This window comes from Salvelinus sp. IW2-2015, unplaced genomic scaffold (genome assembly GCF_002910315.2).
Source record: "Salvelinus sp. IW2-2015 unplaced genomic scaffold, ASM291031v2 Un_scaffold2414, whole genome shotgun sequence".
Taxonomy (NCBI): Eukaryota; Metazoa; Chordata; class Actinopteri; order Salmoniformes; family Salmonidae; genus Salvelinus; species Salvelinus sp. IW2-2015.
Window position 1 is genome coordinate 1 of NW_019943735.1, and position 16,318 is coordinate 16,318.

At 42.3% G+C, this 16,318-nt stretch overlaps 2 protein-coding genes and 1 long non-coding RNA gene across 6 annotated transcripts; 1 reads left to right on the forward strand and 2 right to left on the reverse strand.

The window, feature by feature from the left end:
- The first annotated feature begins 24 nt into the window (after positions 1-24).
- Positions 25-1,062, forward strand: LOC139025239 (uncharacterized). Of its 2 annotated transcripts, none has more exons than XR_011476716.1 (2): positions 25-83; positions 218-1,062. It is a non-coding gene; the product is annotated as an uncharacterized lncRNA (long non-coding RNA). The 2 variants fall into 2 exon arrangements; XR_011476717.1 differs by lacking the exon at positions 25-83 and adding an exon at positions 125-172.
- A 439-nt stretch (positions 1,063-1,501) lies between these two features.
- On the reverse strand, positions 1,502-8,606 carry LOC112073903 (uncharacterized). 3 transcript variants are annotated; one of them, XM_024141138.2, is made up of 6 exons: positions 8,166-8,606; positions 4,189-4,500; positions 3,848-3,977; positions 3,610-3,719; positions 3,382-3,428; positions 1,502-2,848 (listed from the first exon to the last, which is right to left on the reverse strand). In XM_024141138.2, exons 2-6 carry the CDS (start codon positions 4,487-4,489, stop codon positions 2,669-2,671), a joined length of 768 nt encoding a protein of 255 aa, XP_023996906.1. In that variant the 5' UTR covers positions 4,490-4,500; positions 8,166-8,606; the 3' UTR covers positions 1,502-2,668. The 3 variants fall into 3 exon arrangements, with proteins under 3 accessions (XP_023996906.1, XP_023996905.1, XP_023996904.1); XM_024141137.2 differs by having other exon boundaries at positions 1,502-2,836; positions 8,114-8,606; XM_024141136.2 differs by having other exon boundaries at positions 8,114-8,606.
- A 97-nt stretch (positions 8,607-8,703) lies between these two features.
- LOC139025238 (zinc finger protein 335-like) lies at positions 8,704-15,786 on the reverse strand. Its single transcript, XM_070440318.1, has 7 exons — positions 15,767-15,786; positions 15,486-15,628; positions 15,106-15,246; positions 12,069-12,096; positions 11,805-11,976; positions 10,623-10,728; positions 8,704-9,972 (listed from the first exon to the last, which is right to left on the reverse strand). The coding sequence occupies exons 1-7, from the start codon at positions 15,784-15,786 to the stop codon at positions 9,851-9,853; spliced, it is 732 nt and encodes a 243-aa protein (XP_070296419.1). The 3' UTR covers positions 8,704-9,850.
- Positions 15,787-16,318: the final 532 nt, after the last annotated feature.

Sequence of the window (16,318 nt, forward strand, 5' to 3'; positions counted from 1 at the left end):
GAAAGAACATTGTTACCATACAAACCTATTCCCTCCAGGTAGTCTACGTAAAGACATGTTACATACAACCTATCACCTCCCAGGTAGTCTACTGAAAGACATGTTAACATACAACCTATCACCTCCAGGTAGTCTACTGAAAGACATGTTACATACAACTATCACCTCCCAGGTAAGTCTACAGAAAGACATGTTACATACAACCTATCACCTCCAGGTAGTCTACTGAAAGACATGTTACCTACAACCTATCACCTCCCAGGTAGTCTACTGAAAGACATGTTACCTACAACCTATCACCTCCCAGGTAGTCTACTGAAAGGACATGTTACCTACAACCTATCACCTCCCAGGTAGTCTACTGAAAGACATGTTACATACACCTATCACCTCCCAGGTAGTCTACTGAAAGACATGTTACTACAACCTATCACCTCCCAGGTAGTCTACTGAAAGACATGTTACCTACAACCTTATCACCTCCCAGGTATCTTACTGAAAGACATGTTACATACAACCTATCACCTCCCAGGTAGTCTACTGAAAGACATGTTACCTACAACCTATCACCTCCCAGGTAGTCTACTGAAAGACAACCTATATGACCCATCTGATCTTTAATGCTGATGTGTTTCGTAGCTCCTTCATCAGAACACATGTACATCTGAGACGTTACCTTTCTTTCAGATCCTAGAAGCAAAGGGCCTCCACATGCCTGATTTTCCTTCTCTCTCTCTCTCTCTCTGTAGAGCTCCTACGGCTGTAGGACTGGTTTTGGTAACGGTGGAAACTCAGCAGCTTCTGGATCCTTGGAGATGTCTTCATCAGGCAGTACTATGCCATCTTTGAAGACAGACAACCAATGTCGGTCTGGCCCAGATCGCGTAAGATATCTACTGTGAAATAAGTCTGGATTGAATCGAAGTCTTCCAGTTATGAATAGTAATATGTTATTATATGTGATTGTAGCACTAGAATTGGCATAGTTGGGGAAATGTTGTAGATTGTGAAATGTGCACAGTTGCCAAAGAATAAAATACACTATATTCCCAATGCTAAAAATGTGTGTTGGTTTTGTCTGTAGCTCTTTCTCCCTGAAGTGAAACTATCCTCTTGTGGAACCTCTTAATGTAAGAAAAATAATAGATAAACTATAGAATATAGATCTGGACATGGTGAAGGCAGGTAGGCCCAGAACCATAAGATAACCATCTTTAATAGGACTCGGGGTACGAGAACGCTCTGGCTGTAAGGGTTTCTCCAGAGGAAACTGATAAGGACATGGTGATTGGATGCCAGATAACCTGATGTCCCGATAGATACTGTATCTATCTCAGACTGTCAATAGAACAGTCTGATATCAAAATCAAAAGTAAATCCTGGTGCAGCGGATTCATCCTTTATTTGTATGGTTTATGAGTCAAAATAGATATAAATCAATCACCTTAAAGCTAGAATCTGTATCTGAAACAAAGGGTCACCCCACCTTTTTGGTAAAAAGCTGAGGGATGGCCTGGAGAAAGATGAAACCACTCTCAAATGAATGACAGAGCTGTGGATGCAACGGACTGACCATCCATGATATCAACATGATGGCATAAAACTTAGAATCAATCAAAATCAAGCGTTAACTGGCGATAGCCGACACCCGCACAGCTGATGTTTTGGCGGTGTCGGAGGTGGAACTTGCGTTGGAGCGGTCAAATCGGTTAACAGCTGCTCTTGTGCATGCGTGACAATGATCTCACCGTCCCACTCGCTCCCACTCCTGTTAGTAATTCAAAGCAAGAATATGTAGGCTATTTAAGCAAAAAGGCCCGGCGGAGTGTGGTATATGGCCAATATTACCACGGCTAAGGGCTGTTCTAAGCAAGACACAACGCGGATGCCTGGATACAGCCCTTAGCCGTGGTATATTGGCCCATATAATCACAAACCCCCAAGGTGCCTTATTGCTATTACAAAACTGGTTACCAACGTAATTAGAGCAGTAAAAATAAATGTTTTGTTCATACCCGGGGTATACGGTCTGATATACCACGGCTGTCAGCCAAATCAGCCTTCAGGGCTCAAACCACCCAGTTTATAAACAGAAATAATGACACTCAAATTAAAAAATAATTATCAGCCTAATCTCTGGTGTAGATTACATCTCACATTGCAGTGTTTCAAACTTGTAAAACAAAGCTGCGTGGGTATTCATTATTGCGACTCCGTGCAGCCAATGGCAATGTCCACCTTTAGGTATAATGCCCGGAGCCGCTTGTGGATTTGATAACCCTGCAAGCAGTTCCACCTCCAACACCGCAAAAACAACCACTATGCAGATATCGACTAAAGTGGATCTGATTGAACAGAGCCAGGTTGAGTTATAACAATGTTTGTGTTTTCAAACATTGGAGTAAAAAAGAGCTATGGGTTCTGATGGGGGACGACAGTTGAACTAAGGTCATGAGGCATCTATTCGTTTATTTCTTCAAGAATCATGGGTATATATATAATGAATTTATAAGATCCCCAAAAATGTATGTAGCAACTAAAGATTCTAGCTTTAAACACAATTTTCATACTTAATTATCCACATTGAAGCAAGATACAGATAGCCTGGTCATAACAACATATCAAGACAACACAAACAGTTCTGGGATCATCAGAAAGATCATCCGGTTCAGCGTCGGTTGCTAGCCAGTGTGGAGTACACCACTGTCCCAGCAGGCTCTCTGTGTGCGTSGGGGGTTCTGGGGCTGCGGAGTGTCTGTAGGTTAGCATACAGCTCAGTGGTATGGTTCTTATGAGGCTTGAAGTCCACTGTGGTGTAGACAATACTGCTCTCCTCCTGAAGGACATCCTGCATATTACATATTTAAATTCACTTTTTTCCTGTGTTTTCAGTTTCATCAGCTGTTGTTGCAATAACACTGAAACTAACACTGAAAGTGAGAACACATGTGATCAGTGCTATTWCCTGATAGTTGCTGGTTGAAAATACAATCTACACAGGACAGGACTTTCTAAAATCATCAGGTTTGCATGTCCCCACTTAGAACACTCCCAGAAAGTCCTATTGCATGAGAAATATATTTTTGCCCATTTTAATGGAAAATCTATTACAGTAGTAAGGTACTTAATTCTTACACACATTTGTTTTGATGAGAAAAACGGCTGCATTGGGACTAAGGTATACGTTATGAGTAGCAATACATATTTATAAGTAGTTAATAAACTGTTCAGTACGGGGCACACTACAGAAGAACATCCACAGGGAAAATACATAATGGCAAAGTCAAGTTCAAACACAAGTATTTTTCTTTGGTTGTTGTTTCTGGGACAAAAGACATTTGACACTGAGTCACAGAGACAAAGTCCACCTTTAGCACTTACTGAGAGGATGTGTGCAGCTGAGTCACTGGAAGTTGCTCCACATTTCTCTGCGAAGAACGAGGTTATTAAATCAATTTAAAAACAAAGAACAGACACACTGCTACAATTCAAAAAAAAAAAAAATCATTGCACGTCTACTGGCTAGAAAGGTCATAGCCGACGCATTTGAAAAATGATTTCAACATGAACTGCAATTCATCTATGAAACACTGAAGGTTGGCCTCTTACTTTTCGTGGTGATTTTGTGACGAACCACAACAAGGACTACTGAGCTGATCACAATCACCATAGCGATACAAAGACCTGCAGCCAGTGGTAAACCAAAGCTCCAGGGAACACTACCAGGTGAATAGGACAAACATGACAACATATTGACATAGGCATTAAAAACGCTCCCAGAAATATGATCAACTATAACACGATCAACTACGAGGAATAATTAACCAGTGTTAGAGAGAGATTGCACCTGGGGCTGTCACTGTGGTCCTTGGTGAAAACAGGCCCAGAGGTGTCTGATGAGGAAGAGAAGATGAAGGGGCTGATGGTTGACCTGACCGGAGGTCGAGGGGATACAGGACCTCTACGCCGATCACTATCTAAACAGAAACTGAGTTTAATAAGCACTTATTTCAATACAGTTAAATTGTTATTTTAAAAAGGTGACTTCCTCATCCTGTACAGATTTATTTGACTTCAACACTGATTGGTTTACAATATCACAGTTCCTAGAATACAACAGAATAACTTTCTTTCCCCAGATGAAACTTCATATGAGATTTAGTATAATTTATTTATGATGATTCTTACCAATCTGAAGGTTATAGTCACTGTAGATATGATTCCATCCAATGGTGACAATAGCACACCTGTAGTCGCCAGCGTCCACTGGCTTTAAACTCCATATCATAACGTCCATCCCACCGTTGTATTCTGTTGTGGATACTCTTCCCTTGTAGAAGTCGTTGACATATCCTCTGGTATTCACAACAACAGAAAGTCCCCAGGGATTTAGTTTAGAACAGAACTTCTCATAACCATTGTAGAAAGGAGGAAAGACAAATCTCAGCAGCGCTTGTCCATTCACCACCGTCCTCTGTTGTGCTTCCATCTCAGGGTCATCTATCAAACACACACACTATGAAATGACAAACAAGCAGACCCCCCCCCCCATACACATGAAAAAATACTAGTTAACTATAAAATATTATACAGTATTTACTATAGAAACATATTAAAATAAACATAACTATCACATTTACATAAATATTCAGACCCTTTTCTCAGTACTTTATTGAAGCACTTTTGGAAGCGATTACAGCCCGAGTCTTCTTGGGTATGATGCTACAAGCTTGGCACCCCTGTATTTGGGCAGTTTCTCCCATTCTTTTCAGAGAATCGTCGCTGCACAGCTATTTTCAGGTCTCTCCAGAGATATTCGATCGGGTTCAAGTCCGGGCTCTGGCTGGGCCACTCACGGACATTCAGAGACTTGTCCAGAAGCCACTCCTGCGTTGTCTTGGCTGTGTATTTAGGGTTGTTGTCCTGTTGGAAGGTGAACCTTCACCCCAGCCTGAAGTCCTGAGCACTCTGGAGCAGGTTTACATCAAGGATCTTTCTGTATTTTGCTCCGTTCATCTTTCCATCGATCCTGACTAGTCTTCCAGTCCCTGCCACTGAAAAACATCCCCACAGCATGATGCTGCCACCACCATGATTCACCGTAGTGATAGTATTGGCCTGGTTTCCTCCAGAAGTGCCGTTTTGCATTCAGGCCAAAGAATTCAATTTTGGTTTCATCAGATCAGAGAATTTTGTTTCTCATGGACTGAGAATCCTTTAGGTGCCTTTTGGCAAACTCAAAGCGAGCTGTCGTGTTCCTTTTACTGAGGAGTGGCRTCCGTCTCGCCACTCTACCATAAAGGCCACTGTGTTCTTGGGGACCTTCAATGCTGCAGAAATGTTTTGGTACCCTTCCCCAGATCTGTGACTCAACAAAATCCTGCCTCGGAGCTCCACGGACAATTCCTTCGACCTCATGGCTTGGTTTTTGCTGACATGCYCTGTCAACTGTGTGAKCTTATATAGACAGGTGTGTGCCTTTCCAAATCATGTCCAAATCAATTGAATTTACCACAGGTGGACTCCAATCAAGTTGTAGAAACATCTCAAGGATGATCAAGTTCCATAGCAAAGGATCTGAATACTTATGTAAATAAGGTATTTTTTAATACATTTGCTCAAATAAAAAAATAAAAACTGTTTATGGGGTATTCTGTGTAGGTTGATGAGGAAAAACATTTAATACATTTTAGAATAAGGCTGTAACGTAACAAAATGTGGAAAAAGTCAAGGGGTCTGAATACTTTGAATGCACCCTGCCCATTCCCCTCCCCCATATCTTATTTTGTGCCACCCATAAGTGAGAAACCTACATGCCAAGTATAGAACATATAGTGTTGTCTACAGCTTATTGAAGAGAGAGAAGAATCCATTCAGACCCCAGTCCTACCTACAGGTTATGGAAAATGTGCTCTTTTAAGCCTCGTTTCCATGGGCAGTTTGATTTTTTTTTTTGCATATCTGATTAAAATCTGTTATTTTTCCTGCAGTGTGAACAGCCAAAAAGCTATTTCAAGTCACCTTCCTACAGCGCCTTCAGAAATGAGTCATAACCCGTGACTTATTCCACATTGTTGTTTAACACCATTAATTCAAAACAGATTAAATATATGTTTTTCCCTCACCCATCTACACGCAATACCTCATAAAAGTGAAAAGCTGTTTTAGATTTTTTTGCACATTTTAAATTAAAAAACCCAGACATATTGGATTTACATAAGTATTCAGACCTGAGTCAATACATGTTAGAATCACCTTTGGCAGCGATTGCAGCTGTGAGTCTTTCTGGTTAAGTCTTTATTAAGAGCTTTGCACACCTAGAATGTACAATATTTTCCCATTATTCTGTTCAAAATTCTTCAAGCTCTGTCAAGTTGGTTGTTGATCATTGCTCGACAACCATTTCAAAGTCTTACCAGAGATATTCAAGCAGATTTAAATCAAAACTGTTTTAGGTTATTATCCTGCAGAAAGGTGAATTGTTCCCATGTCTGTTGGAAAGCAGACTGAACCAGGTTTTCCTCTAGGATGTTGCCAGTCCTTAGCTCTCCTACGTTTCTTTTTATCCTAAAAAAACTCCCTAGTCCTTGCTGATGACAAGCATACCCATAACATGACGCAGCCACCACCATGGATTTGCCCCAAACATAAAGCTTTGTATTCAGGACAAAGTTAATTTCTTTGCCACATTTGCAGTTTTACTTCAGTGCCTTGTTGCAGACAGGATGCCTATTTTGGAATATTTGTATTCTGTACTGACTTCCTTCTTATCACTCAGTCATTTAGGTTAGTATTGTGGAGTAACTAGAATGTTGTTGATCCATCCTCAGTTTTCTCCTATCACAGCCATTAAACGCTGTAACTGTTTMAAAAAGTCACCATTGGCCTCATGTTGAAATCCCTGAGCGGTTTCCTTCCTCTCCGACAACTGAGTTAGGAAGGACGCCTGTATCTTTGCAGTGACTGGGTGTATCGATACACCACCTGAAGTGTAATAAATAACTACATTACGCTCAAAGGGGATATTCAATGTCTGCTTTTTTATTTTTTACCCATCTACCAATAGGTGCCCTTCTATGCGAGGCGTTGGAAAACCTCCCTGGTCTTTGTGGTTGAATCTGTGTTTGAAATGAAATGAACTGCTCGACTGAGGGACCTTAGAGCTAATTGTATGTGTGGGCTACAGAGATGAGGTAGCCATTAAAAAATCATGTTAAACACTATTATTGCACAGAGTGAGTCCATGCCATTACAAAGGCGTTGGATACTTATTCACTCAAGACATTTCAGCTTTTCATTTTAAATTCATCTGTTAACATTTCTAAAAAACACAACTTCACTGACATGATGGGGTAATATGTAGGCCAGTGACACACAATCTCAATTGAGTCCATTTTAAATTCAGTCTGTATCAAAACAAAATGTGGAAAAAGTCAAGGGGTGTGAATTATTTTTAAAATGRGCTGTACCTAACTAGCTAGTTGACTGCCTTGGCTAGCCAAAAATAACTAGTTTTGAAAGTTGGATCGTCTTATCCTTTGAGGCTTTAAAAAAGTGTTTTTACACTATGATTTTAAATATTCAAAGCAACTAGGAAACTTCCATGGCGAAGCATTGTTGTCACCAGAGGTTGTTACATAACTTCTGAGTGAAGGGAAGCACGAGCACCACCACCAATCAGACTACACCAAAGACCCCTGTCGTTACTATGGCAACTAGCGTAGCCATGTCAAGCAAATGACTGCTGTTCTGAACAGACAATCTGATTTGGTCGTTTGTAACTTGCTGTTTGGACAGTCAGTTGTCCAAAATAGATTTTGAAAGCAAAACTGATTAGAGCATTAAGGTCTGAAGTGTGAACAAGGCTTTAGTATTTCTCCAGTAGGTTTCCTGAAGGAGAAAGCCTCAATGCCAAAGATAATAAAAAATAAAAAGACACTACAGTAAATACTAGTTATACTGCAAAAACACTACAGTAAATACTACACTATAGTACAGTCTGCAAAAACACTACAGTATACTAGATTATTTTTTCATGTGGGTCTCTCGCAAATTATTATAATTATTATTATTTTTTAAATCTTAAATGAGACAAACCTGGATAAAATCTCACCTAATAGAAGAATCAAGAGAAAGATAATCTTCATCTTCAGTCAAATACTCACTGAGGCTGGGCAGCTGTCCCCACACATCCTAGTCACCAACCCAAAAAAAGGCAACTGGAGTTGACAGCTCTTTTCCTGTATTGTTCCGAGACCAGCCTTGTGATTCACTTCCTTCATTTGGGCGGGGGGGGGGTGTCTCTCTAACTTGCAATTTACAAGTTTCAGAACACTTATTATTGGCTTTAGAGTAGGAGAATGATAGGTTGTACTGTTGTCATGGTACCAGCATCAGGTATCACAGTTTCAAGTAGTATCATAATACCGCTATAATGTTTTTGTCATAGAAAAACAAAATGATCTGGCCAATATTTAACCATAAGAAAACAAATCACATAAAAGGGAAGTGAAAGATCTGACAGAATGTAGTAACGGTGTGGCAGGCAGCCTAGCGATTAGAGCATTGGGCCAGAAACCGAAAGGTCGCTGGTTTGAATCCTTGCGTTAACTAGGTGAAAAATCTGTCGATATGCCCTTGAGCAAGGCACTTAACCCTAATTGCTCCTTTAAGTCGCTCTGGATAAGAGCGTCTGCTAAATGATTCACATGTAAATGTTGTGATTTATTTGGCATCAGCTTTTAGCTTATTCTGCGATTTTCATTTAAGCAAGTCATGGGAAAAAAATGCTTCATATGCAAAAAGATATGTACAAATTACCAAATGATTAACCACTCCTTTTAAACCACAAATCACAATCAACCCTGTAGTCTGACAGTCCTCCGATCCTCCAGAGGCAGTCTTCACACAGTCCTTTCCCATTCAAAACTAAACATCCCATTGGAAGCTGTGCTTTATTCTAAAACATATCAGCCATTTTAATTTCTTCTTTCGTGACATTGTCTTGCAAGTCAAAGCAGGTGTTGAGGAAACCGCAGATCTTAAATAATTACAGAGTACGCCTACGTACCAAAATGGCAAACTATTCCCTATTTAGTGCACTACTTTTGAAGGGCCCTGGTCAAAAGTAGTGTACTATGTAGGGAATAGGGTGGCATTTCAGACACAGACTAGATCATCCAACCGTGTGTAACTTTGTTCTTTAATGTACATCAGCCCCTATTGATTAACTTAGAAGCGACGGGTAGAATATTTAGAATTTACAAAAGCTTCTGTTTATAGATCTACATAACAGTGAGAGTTCATCTATTCAACACTCCCACTATGAGTGATAGATCTACCAGCCACTAAAATCCTCTCTAGTGCTGTTTCTATCATCCCAGGTATCTGAAGCACGGCAGAGCTCCTAGAGTAGAGCAGTGTGTTCTGMGTATCTGAAGCACGGCAGAGCTCCTAGAGTAGAGCAGTGTGTCCTGGGTATCTGAAGCACGGCAGAGCTCCTAGAGTAGAGCAGTGTGTCCTGGGTATCTGAAGCACGGCAGAGAGAGTAGACCAGTGTGTTCTAGGGGATGGACCTAGGCAAGACCCTGCCCAGATTTGATCAATCTTGATCGCATAACGAGTAGCTGTTTGGGATGATTTTACACGATGATTTGTAGATTCTCTGCAGTCTCGCTCAGGCCGATCCTGTCGAACCACGCTGGAGGTCACTGGTCATCGTGGTTCCACCGTACTGGTCCTGCACTACATACGGTCATCAGGCAGCCAATAGTAGACATCATACTAGGAGACAAGTCCGCAATCACAGCGAGCCATCCCTCCCGACTTCCGTCCGTCCGACAGAGGGTCTCTACTCATCGGTGAAGGTGATGACGTCATACTGGATTCCCTGCTGTTGTAGCTGCTCCAGCTGTTCTTGTGTGGCCTCTGTATAAACCGTCTGGGTCTGTTGTAAGGCTGCATCTGCGACCGCTGGAACAGAGAGGGAGGGAGGGAGAGCAGGTTAATAAACTGACAAGAGAACAACCATTTCAAGGTTCTCAACCTCCAGTTCTTGAGCCCTTTTGTTCCAGCCCGTCGCCTCTAAAACTTCTGATTCAAAGAATCAACAAATCCTGGTGTTACATATAGACAGCATGAGGATTTTAATTGAACTAGGCAAGTCAGTTAAGAACAAATTCTTATTTTACAGTGACGGCCTACCCCGGTCAAACCTTCCCTTAACCCAGACGAAGCTGGGCCAATTGTGCGCCGCCCTATGGGACTCCCGATCACGGCCGGTTGTGATACAGCAGGGTCTGTAGTGACGCTTCTAGCACTGAGGTGCAGTTCCTTAGACCGCTGCGCCACTCGGGAGCCCTCGGGATAGCATGAACCAGGTGTTGCTACAGGGTTGGACGGACTGAACCAGGTGTTGCTACAGGGTTGGACGGACTGAACCCGGTGTTGCTACAGGGTTGGACGGACTGAACCAGGTGTTGCTACAGGGTTGGACGGACTGAACCAGGTGTTGCTACAGGGTTGGACGGAAAGCATGCACATCCCGTAGCTGGCAGGAGTTGAGAACCCTGGTCAAATGTATGCAGCAGACTGTGTATGAAGCAGACAGTGTGTTAACATACCAGTAACGGCAGAATGTTCAACAACCTCCAGGTCCTCAGGACTGACTATCTGTTGTTCTGAACTGATGGGAAGATACTGGATCTGCCCGTCATGACTCAGAGCAATCTGCAAAGAGACAGTTTTAAAAACAGTTAACGATCTAATATACGGTTTTCAAACAATAGAGTAAGCAATGCACATAGAGTGCATTTGGAAAGTATTCAGACCCCTTGAGTTTTCCGCATTATGCTACGTTACAGACTTATTCTAAAGTTCAATCTTGGTTTCATCAGACCAGAGAATCTTGTTTCTCATGGTCTGAGAGTCTTTAGGTGCCTTTTGGAAACTCCAAGTGGGCTGTCATGTGCCTTTTACTGAGGAGTGGCTTCTGTCTGGCCACTCTACCATATAGGCCTGATTGGTGGAGTGCTGCAGAGATGGTTGTCCTTCTGGAAGGTTCTCCCATCTCCACAGAGGAACTCTGGAGCTCTGTCAGAGTGACCATCAGGTTCTTGGTCACCTCCCTGACAAGGCCCTTCTCCCCTGCTTGCTCAGTTTGGCCGGGCGGCCAGCTCTAACAAGACTCTTGGTGGTTCCAAACTCCATTTAAGAATGATGGAGGCCACTGTGTACTTGGGACCTTCAATGCTGCAGAAATGTTTTGGTYCCCTTCCCCAGATCTGTGCCTCAACATAATCTTGTCTCTGAGCTCTACACACAATTCCTTCGACGTCATGGCTTGGTTTTTGCTGACATGCGCTGTCAACTGTGGGACCTTATATAGACAGGTGTGTGCCTTTCCAAATCATGTCCAATCAATTGAATTTACCACAGGTGGACTCCAATCAAGTTGTAGAAACATCTCAAGGATGATCAATGGAAACATGATGCACCCAAGCTCAATTTCGTGTCTCATAGCAAAGGGTCTGACTACTTATGTAAATAAGGTATCTGTTTTTTTATTTTTTTATTATACATTTGCAAAAATTCTAAAAAACCTGTTTTCACTTTGTCATTATGGGGTTTTGTGTGTAGATCCATTTTAGAATAAGGCTGTAACGTAACAAAATTTGGAAAAAAGTCAAGTGGTCTGAATACTTTCCAAAGGCACTGTATAGCACCTTTACATTACATAATCATACTAAAAGAAAGATTTATTCTGGATTGAGTAATTTTGTTTTTGGGGGTCCTCTCTCCCTCACCTGTTGCTCCTGCAGGAAGGCCCCATCATGCTCATACTGGATGATCTGGCCATCTGACATCTGGATGTGGTTCCCGTCTGCTAGCACCACGTACTCCTGAGGTAGGAAGTGTTGGACTCCATCCTGAGAGATGATATACTGGACCTGGGAGGGCGAAGGAGGAGAATTAGACCTGGGAGGGCGAAGGAGAGTGAACAAACCCTGAAATAATGAAGAGAGCGAAGGAGGAACTAGACCGGTGAGGGCGAAGGAGGAGAACTAGACCTGGAGAGGCGAAGGAGAGGGATTAGACCTGGGGAGAGCGAGGAGGAGGGATTATATACCTGAGTGAGGATGAAGAATAATTAGACACTGTCGTTCTGCTATCATACTGTTACAGTGCCTTCGGAAAGTATTCAGACCCCTCGACTTTTCCACATTACGTTACCACTTATTCTAAAATGGATTAAATAAATAATAATTCCTCATCAATCTACAAACATACCCATAATAAACAGGATGCACCTGAGCTCAATTTCAAGACTCATTGCAAAAGGTCTGAATACTTACGTAAGTAAGTAATTATCTGTTCATTAAATTATGACGTGATGTGCTACGATAAAAGATTCGGATGCCAGGAAATCTTAAACCGTTTGGTCCATATTAGAATAAGCGAGCGTAAGTAATCAAATATGTGGAAAAAGCCAATTCGCTGAATCTCTTCCCGACAATACACTGTAGTATCATATCTAGTCTCATTGTTAAAGGTGATCGACTGCTATGTATCTAGATAGCTAAGGTGCCGAAGTGAGAGGATATGAGACGGCTCAAATTCCCAGTGCACTGGATGACAGTGGAACTGAATATCGAAACACAATGGTAAACGACACATGGTACCGCCCCTAATCCATCATCACCCACCTATCCATCTACAAGCCCCAAACCCCTCTCAACCGTCGGACACCAAATCTCAAGCAAATTAACTACGATTCACTTCATATCACACGAACAGCATCCATACTATACCAAAATACAATCAAAACACATTTAACCACACTGGATACACCAGAAAACATCAATCAGATAAAAACGCAAAACAACTAATCTACCCAAAACAAAAGACACAAACCGCAACAGCACCATACCAATTGTATACAATCCCCCAAAACCAATTCAAATCCACCATAAAACAAAAAAGCCCACTAATACAACAGAATGCACAAAAACCCCCCCCCCAAACACGGATATCCAACCCGCTCAAGCCGCTCAATGCGACCTAAGCCAACAACAACAGAAACCATATAACAACAAACAACCAACACCACAAAACCCCACGCATCGAACCGATCTTGAAACTAGATACTAAAAAAACCAAGTCAAAACAAACAACCTATAAACCTCAATCAATCGAAAAAACAGCCCAACAAACACAAAACACACTGCTACCACTCAATGTAAAAATCACCGATTGAAAATCCCAACATCAACCCCAAAAACAATCTGTCAAAAGCCAATCTACAGCATCCTAATAACTAATCATTAATAACAAACTTCACATGGCATGCTAAAGAAACAAAATAACCACCCAAACTCGCCAAGCCCCACACACCAAAAACCACTCTACACCAAGCCACGAAGAAACTGACTTCACCCACAACGGAAATAATAAAACTCCTACCTTAACGAAGCTGAAAACACTCAAAATCAACCAATAACTCACTAAAAAAAAATTCCATCATCATCCGATATTATTAGAACCAATCCACCACATTATCCCCTCACCAAGAATCTCCACACTGTAATAAGCTAAAAAAATCCATCCAACAATACCCACACAATAAAAAAAATTACACGATCAAATATAACCAGCAACTCAAACACACAATCCTAGAACAAACGAATCATAACAAACGGGCGAAAAGTAAACAAGCAAAAACAGAACCACTAAACACACTACCAAAAAAGCCCCAAAAAGATGACACAACACCAAAAGAACAACAATCACGAAACCAAGCAGACCAGAACCCCCCAATGACACCAACCACATACCCACACCCAACAACACAAAAAACAAGCATAAACTGAATCAAACTCGACAACTTCTCACATCTCCCCCACACAAACAACAATTACGATCACACATCCACTACTATCACAACACACCGCACAACCACCGCACAATTACCAACACTCCTACACATCCCGATCCCCCACACACAGCAACACCATCCTGCACAACACACACAACAACACAACCACCCCCACAAACCCACACGCAGCAAACACACCCAGGCCTACACACCACTACATCCCCCACACCACTACAATAACCCCATACACGCCAACCACCACATAACCCATATTAATGTGCCCACCCCCAACAGAAATAAACGGACGTCCCAAACAATACAAGTTACTCCACTTATCTCCGGTAACCTACACACCCACCTCCAGCTTCCCCAAAAAAAGAAACAACACTAACCATCCCAACGTAACCACCCCCCAACCCTCATCCACAACCAACCCACAGCACACCTAGCCTTCCACAAAACCGACCACGCCAAAACCCTCAACACCCACACTAACCCCCCCGGAAATTATCACCAATCACACTCCAGTAACCCCATCAGTTAACAAACCCGACAAACCCACCAAGAAAACCCCCGAACTCACCCCCTAAACACACGGGCACCTTAATCCTGAATACCGAATACCAATATCCACCAATAACAACACGATAACGTACAAGTAGAAAACCAGACCCCCCCCATAAAGACTCAGTAATATGAAACATAACATGACATATAGAGCATACAGCCCACACTACCGTCAACAACTTCATGTTAAACCATATCACAGCCCCCCATATTCAAACATACTTGTTAACAGCTACTCCACCTGTCACCAACATCACAACCCAACTCTATTACATCCATGAACAAACACCACAAGTAATACAACCACGCCAAACAAAGCCTAAACCCAACCCCCCCCCCCCCCACCTCCCCCCCCCCCCCCCCAATAAAACAGCCCAGAAACCACAACTACCACATTCAACCCCAACACGATAGGCAAAATAAAACCAACAACCATAATGAGAAATAAACCCAAACTACGAGTCCTGTACCCAAGGACCTATATAATAAACCCAAACTGGATAAAACAACCAATATAAACTAACTAAATAACACCCATAAGTCTGTCCGTAATTACATGACACCCCGACCGCCTCACGATATCCCTCTGCAACGATAAAACACACCTAAAACCCAAAAAACAAACCATAAACACAAACAACCCATCCAATCATATCCCCAAGTACCCCCATGACCCAGGCCTTGTTCCTGGGACACTATGATGTGGTCCTGACCCAGGCCTTGTTCCTGGGACACTATGATGTGGTCCTGACCCAAGGCCTGTTGTAGCTGCTCTGGACTGATAGTCTGTCCTGCCTGCAGAGCTGCTGGAGACACACAGGGGACAAAGACCAGGTCAGACAACGGGCTAATGGCTACCATACAATAACATTAAAACGTGAGCATTTCAAACCACCTTTCGGGGGAGCTATGTGTATTGCTCTAGGGTGTGTGTACAGTATATCAACCAGAATGTCAGATGGTATGGATGGAGATTGACTTATTCAACCAGTGAAATGATCTGTGTATSCGTGCTAGTGTGTAGGCTCTAAGTWTGGRTCCTTACACTGTAGRGTGGCGAGAGCCTCCTCATCACTGTTAACTATGACGGTCTGCTGGGAGCCTGCACCAGAGCGGCTCTTCTTTGTCGGAGGTTCCTGGCTGTGGAGTCGCTCCATYTGGAACTTGAGGTGGCCATTACGGTTAAACCTGAAAGAATAAACATGGATATTCACTAAATCAGCCACGGAGTCACCATTCTCTACCCTTCTGCTCCAAGTGTGCACAAGGAAAGGACTGGTGTAAGAAATATGGGGGAACCTTTCTCTAGCCCAGTGGTTCCCATACCTTTTGGAACTGTGGCACATTAATTAATTTAGTGGTAATGCCCTCCATCTGATCCATACGGCAAATCATCACTTTTCAGTACAAACGCGTAGTTGTTTTAATAGATTAAGGAAGGGTTTATTTGAACTATTTTTTATAGTTACTCCTTACTCCTGATGATTAATTTGTGTMTACCCCTTTAAGAGCGTCCCGCGAATWCGCAATATAATAACTTGACATGCATGGGTCTTTACTTTTGAACGATTTGGGCTTGAGACGTGCGGTTTTCTGCTTTGTAAAAAGGTACCACCACGATGGACACATTTATTTGATTAGGCTGGTACAGCTAAACCTAAAATCAGACTTGCCTGTGCTAATGGTTCTTACAGGCGAAGTAAACTTATACAAAATGACTTGACGACCCTCAAATGATACAAAATGTAACAACAGCCTCTCACACGTGTACCTGGCTATTCTAGGAGGGATTTTTCCTTCTAGGGTCACTGGTTCTCCTAAATAAAAAGTCCACCATTTATAAGTGAGTGTTCAGATTAGGGAAAGTGTCAGAGCACA